General features: G+C 49.0%; 1 protein-coding gene across 1 annotated transcript in view; it reads left to right on the forward strand.

The window, feature by feature from the left end:
• Positions 1-2,620: 2,620 nt before the first annotated feature.
• The window catches only part of GCLC (glutamate-cysteine ligase catalytic subunit), a 44,629-nt gene continuing 41,221 nt past the window's right edge, over positions 2,621-6,028 (forward strand). Inside the window, exon 1 of the mRNA XM_046639757.1 lies at positions 2,621-3,228. Within this exon, the coding sequence (XP_046495713.1) occupies positions 3,079-3,228 (150 nt within the window). The 5' untranslated portion in view covers positions 2,621-3,078. The remainder of the gene's footprint in view (positions 3,229-6,028) is intronic.

Here is a 6,028-nt window from a genome sequence, read left to right on the forward strand (position 1 = left end):
TTCCCCCCCTTGAGCAGCAATTGGTAAAGGCACTGTGGAGGTCATGGTTTAGATTTGACATAACTGCCAGGCGGTGCCATCACGCTGCACTCGATTTGGGATTGTCCGGAGTCCAGGGGCTGTCTCTTGGGGTGCTGTTTCGGAATTCACCCCTGGGAAAGGCCCCCTTTTGCGTCAACCGGAGTTTGGGGCTGAGTGACTCAAGTTGTAGTGTTAACTCTCACTACATTCAGTTTCACGTAGGGCTTCGGCTAGACTAGAATTTAGCCTCTTACTGAACTGCCCCTGTCTCTGTTTCCTCATTCAAACGAAACTGGCACTTTCTCAAGAGACCAGCTTCACGGTATTATGAGGAATTGCTGCAGGTGTAGGGGGAAATTGTGTGCTTTGCAAAGGGTGGATGTTTACACCTGCGCTGTTTCAATGACGTGGAATGCAAGCCACATGTGTAATCTTAAGTTTTCATTAGCCACCTTTAAAAACTAAAACAGATGAAGTAAATTCAGTAATATACTGTATCTTAACATCCGAAATACTGTTATAGCAATAAGTAATCAAAGTTATTAATGAGATATTTACATTGTTTTTTTTTTGTACTAAGTCTTTGAATCTGGAGTATGCATTACACTCACAGTGCATCTCCCAAACCACTAGATTTTCATTGGAAATACTTGATCTATATTTTGATTTCATAAAATTAACAGAGGAAAAAGTGGCTTCACATTCCCAAACTCTTCCAAATTTACTTAAAAAAAGTTTTCCAGTAACCGAATGGAATATCAATTTTGAAATTTATATTTAAGTGGATTAAAATAAAACTAAAATCAGTTTTTCAGTCACATTAGCCATGTTTCAAATGCTCAGTAGTCACATGTGGCTGATGGCTTTGTGTTGAACAATGCAGTTCTTTGTAAATGTGAGATGAGATTATGAGAATAACAAAATGATCCTTTGGATACCTCACCTGCATGGGAAACAATGACCAACACTGTCCCCACTCCCCACCCACTGCCTGCCTTCCATAGGAAGCTAACATTTATACGAAGGACTTTTCTAGAATTACAGATGCATACGAAAAGCATAAATCATCTCCATCCCACAGGCAGTCACTATCTAGTGTGGAGATATTTTTTAAATTGTTCTATCACAATGTCGAAATAGAAGCATGTACGAAAGCAACCAAAATACAGAGAGGAGTAACTGGGACTCAAAGGATGAACAGGAATGTGTCAGGTGAAGAATTCAAAGCGGAAAAAACAGCAGAAAGCCAGAATCTTGCAGGTCCTGTGTGGTTGGTGGGGAGGGTACAAGGAAGCATGGGGGCAGTAGCTGAGGTTGAGTTGTCTGGGGACGAATTAGAACGAGGTTTGGTTTTTATCCTGGCTGTCTGCTGGGGATTGAAGTATCATCTCCTGAGCTTCAAACACCCCACACCCCACACATATACACACACCCCACTGTGGAAATTACAGCCAGACCTTGGGTATCCATGTCTCCAAGCCCCGGGGTGGGCACATCCAACATGAAGGGGCTGGAGAGGAGACTTCTATTATCGTATATCCATTCAGCAGTTAATAAGTGCTTACTACTGGTTAACTTTGTAGCGTGAGGGAAGCGGACACAATAAGTAAACACCTGTCCTCAGTAAATGTAAGATCTAGTTGCTGTCATTTTCCCCTGACCTGTCAGGTCATTGCTCTGTCAACACATATTTATTGAAAAGTTATTTGGGGACCAGGTACCTGTTTCCTTCCTTTCTCTGCCAGGATAGAGCCAACCTCAGTTGTTTCTAATATGTTCTACCCCCATGATAAGCTCACATGAACATCATTTTAATCACTTGGATGAATCTTAGGTTTGGATTGGGGATATACTTTTGGACATGATTCCTTCAAAAGAGCATCTGGAGATGTTGACAAAGCCCCTTTTGTTGCAATAGTGTCTGTGCCATCCAAAGAGCATACGTCATCAAATAGCTAATTTAGAGAATACACAAACGCTTGCAATATATACATGTCTAAAAACTTGTAGACAAATTGATCCTTCTTAATTATTTATTGACCATCAATCTACGCATATCTGCATTGTGCACATTCTTACAACACCCATAAAAGACAGAATTAATATAATTTTACACAGGCATGAAAATAACTTGCCCAAGATCTCACGGTAAATCTAGAGACTAGAATTGAACCTGCGTTTCATCTGTCTTGCAAGTTAGTATTTTTCTTGCCATACCCTGCTGCTCTCACCGTTTTTAAATGGAAGGCCTTTCTCACCTAAAAAATAATCTAGTGGGTTCCTCATTAATTCAAATCAGCTTTCTTCCCCAACGCAGAGTTTACTTCTTTGGATTGGAGAAAAATGGATTTTTACATATCATATGTGCTTACAGCGAGGCCGACTTCACTGGGCCCCCACCTCGCCCCGCTCCCTCCTCCTCCCCCGGGAGCTCCTCCCCTTCGACTCCGCCCCAACCACGCCTGCGCACGCCTCCTCCGCCGCCCCCGGAGTTTCCCGGGGCGCTCAGCCCGGCCTCTTGTCCCGCACCGCCTCCTGTCCCCGCCCTCGCCCGTAGTCTATAAAACCCGGAGCGACGGATCGCGCCCGGGAGCGGCGAACGAGCGGACGGGGGCACTGGGCATGCTCAGCGGCGGCGCAGGTTTTGGTCACAAGTAGGAAGAAGCCAGTGCACGACACCGGCAAAGAGAAGCGGGAGTCGCTGTCGCAGCGCGGCTGTGGGGTCCGTCGCCGCCGCCTCGGAGCAGGAGCGGGGCGGGCGAGGGCCGAGGCCGCCGGGCCCAGAGCCGTGCAGCCCGCCCTCCCGTCCTCCGCCTCTGTGTCCGCGCGGGGCGCCGGACCCCTGGGTCGGTCACCTGGGCGGCAGGGACCCCGCGCCGGGAGCCTGAGCGGAGCGGACCCGACCCTCCCTCCGCCGCTGCGGCCCGCGGGCGCCCCCCCCGGGGCGGTGTAGCCGCCGCCTCCTGCGGGCAGCTGAGTGCCGGTCCGGCTCGCGCCCCGCGCCCCGCGCCCGGAGCGAGTGGCGCCGGCAGTCCCGAGGAGGAGGAGAAGGGGGCCATGGGGCTGCTGTCCCAGGGCTCGCCGCTGAGCTGGGAGGAGACCCAGCGGCACGCCGACCACGTGCGGCGGCACGGCATTCTCCAGTTCCTGCACATTTACCACGCTGTCAAGGACCGGCACAAGGACGTGCTCAAGTGGGGCGACGAGGTGAGCCCGCGGCCCCCGCGCCGCCTTTGTTCGGCCGGGCCGCCCGGCTCCCCGGCCCCAGGCCCCCGGCGGGGCGCGTCCTGCCCCGCGCCCGAGGGTCCCCGCACGCCGCCTCGCCCTCCGGCGACCAGGGCCGTCCCGAGCCTGGGGCCCTGCTCCGAGACCTGGCTGGACTTCTCTCTCCCATCCATTCATTCGTTCGGGTTTCCCCTTCATTCAGCAGATGTAGATTGGGCGCTGGGAGGACGTGAGCGAGAAGAAGTGTGACGCTTGGTGCCTCGGGGAGTTTTCAGCCTCCCCTGTCTGCCAGCCGCCTATCGCAGTCCCTAGTCCCGTCTCGAAGTGCCCTTTTGCGATTGATACGAAAAGGACTAAGTTGTCTTAGAAGGCCCGTTGCTGTTAGGAGTCAGGTCTTCAGGTCTCATCTGTAGGTGCTGCTGCCCCATCTCATCCAGGTGTCTTTTAAACCTCCACCTTCTCCTTGTCACCAACCTCCTCCTCCCCCACACCACACTTTGCAGGTATAAATTGAAACAAATGACGGCTCGGTTTTCATAAAGGGGAGGAAACTTCCTGGTCCTGTTGAATCCTGATTGGGAACGCTTAGAGCTTCAAAATTAGGATTTGTTAGTGCCTTTCGATGGCCTAGATCCAGCATCTAAACCTTACAAATCTAGGCAACTTGTGTTCTGCCTGGAGGGGAGATGTTCCTGGATTCTCAGTAGGTTGAACCACTGTTTATTGGAAAGATCTGGAAAGCTTTGCCTCCTGTTAGGTTTCAAGTCTTAGGCCAAAGCTTTTTGTGCTGTCCCTTCCCGTTTTAAAAAATCACATGTGTATAAAGTTGAGATAATTAAGTGACTCCTTGAAAAGTCCACCTATATTTTTTGTGCTCTGACCTTTTGCCTTCCGTGGCTTGCTCAGGTGTAAGTAATTTATCTTCTGGTCCCTGTTACCAGTCGCGACCTGAATGTCAAGGTGCTGCCACACCAATGTAGAGTCTCTCTCTCTGGAAGAGTTCATTTCTCTTTTTCTAAGATTGGAAGGTAGTTCTGCCTGATGCAAGAGAAGGAATTGCTGTTTTAAAGTTCAAAAAGTATAATGACTAGTGACTCACATTTCTACTATAAGTGATTTGTCATACTTCTTTGAACAGAAAAGGGATACAGTGTTTGGTGGTAATTCTTCAATTTTACTCTAAAGTTCATTGTTTCTTTACAGCATCTGACATTTTACATATTCATTTGTGTATTGTGTGTATTTTATGTTCTATCCTCTCCATCCCCTTAGATATTTTTCTCTCCAGGACTTTTTAAAAAATGAAATGGAGTAGGATGAGGGATATCAGTTTGTCATACTTAGAAAGAGTATTATGTCATACTTTTGAGTTGCTTGTGGGTGTGTGTGAGGGGGTGTGTATTGGGTGGCATGTAAATTATTTCTTCCTATGGTTGCAGTAAAGGAGTTTGAAAGCCAGAGTCTCAACCTTTATCATGGAAGCCTTCCTTGATGAGATGAGCCTTTGACAAGGAGCGAAAGAGACATCAACGCCTCCAGTGTTAGCACTAATCCTTGCACATAGTAGGAGCTCACTAGCACATCTGCTGAATAGAAGTCTGCAGGCAGGGCCAGACAGCAAGCAAGCTTGTTTGTATGCAGAAGTCTTGGAAAATAACTGAGAAACAGGCTGAGCAGATAAAAGTAGATAAAGCGGGGAGTGGGGCTGTGGGCCCAGAGATGAAGGATGGCCTAGCCAGACAGACGGTGGTGTTTGTGATGTGATATGTGGACTGTGTTGGTGTGATACCAAAATACTGCTCTTCAGGGGAGGATCTCGTGTTGCACTTACCGGGTCCTCGAGTTGGATTAAAAAAGAAAAAATGTGCTTTCAAACTGTGGTCGCTGATACGGTTGGAAGGAGAGCCTGCCTCTTAGAATGCCCGGCCTTCGGCACTAGGACAGCGTTTCTCTCTGGTGTTTGTCTGAAACCATCCTGGATTGGGAGTTCCACTTGGGTTGTATTCCAAGGCCAGCCCGACTGCCTGTGTGATCGTGAGCCTCAGTTTCCTCATTTGGAAAATGAGACGACTGGACTCTTTCCCTTCTGGACTTCTACAGTTTAAGTACAGTTGGAATAAGACTTTGTGTGTGTGTGTGTGTGTGTGTGTGTGTGTGTGTGTGTGTGTGTGTGTGAGTGTGAGGAAGATTAGCCCTGAGCTAACATCTGCCGCCAGTCCTCCTCTCTTTGCTGAGGAAGACTGGCCCTGAGCTAACATCCGTGCCCATCTTCCTCTACTTTATATGTGGGATGCCTGCCACAGCATGGTGTGCCAAGCGGTGCCATGTCTGCACCTGGGATCCGAACTGGCGAATCCTGGGCTGCAGAAGCGGAACGTGCGTGCTTAAGTACTGCGCCACTGGGCTGGCCGGAATAAGATTTTTTAATAATGTACATATTTCAAACCAGAATGTTACTCTTTGAAATTCACCTGGAGATAGATAATTTTTAGACTGCTGAGTAGAGAGAGGGCTGCGACCAATCACGGCGGTAAAAATAGACGGTGTTACAAGGGTGTGTGTATGCCGGCTTTTTGGAATTCAAAAGTTCTTTCCTGTGACAACCTTATAAATAGGTAGATTCCCAAATCAGCGTACAGATGCATGTTTCACCTTGAGTGTGGCAGGTCCTAACCCTCGCCACCATTTATTGTGCTCTTTCTAGGGGGAATAGAAGTTCTGAGTCCTAGGTGGAGGAAAAGACTTCATTTTCCCCGGGGGGGGGGGGGGGGGGGGGGGGGGG

This window comes from Equus quagga, chromosome 15 (assembly GCF_021613505.1).
Source record: "Equus quagga isolate Etosha38 chromosome 15, UCLA_HA_Equagga_1.0, whole genome shotgun sequence".
Lineage (NCBI taxonomy): Eukaryota > Metazoa > Chordata > Mammalia > Perissodactyla > Equidae > Equus > Equus quagga.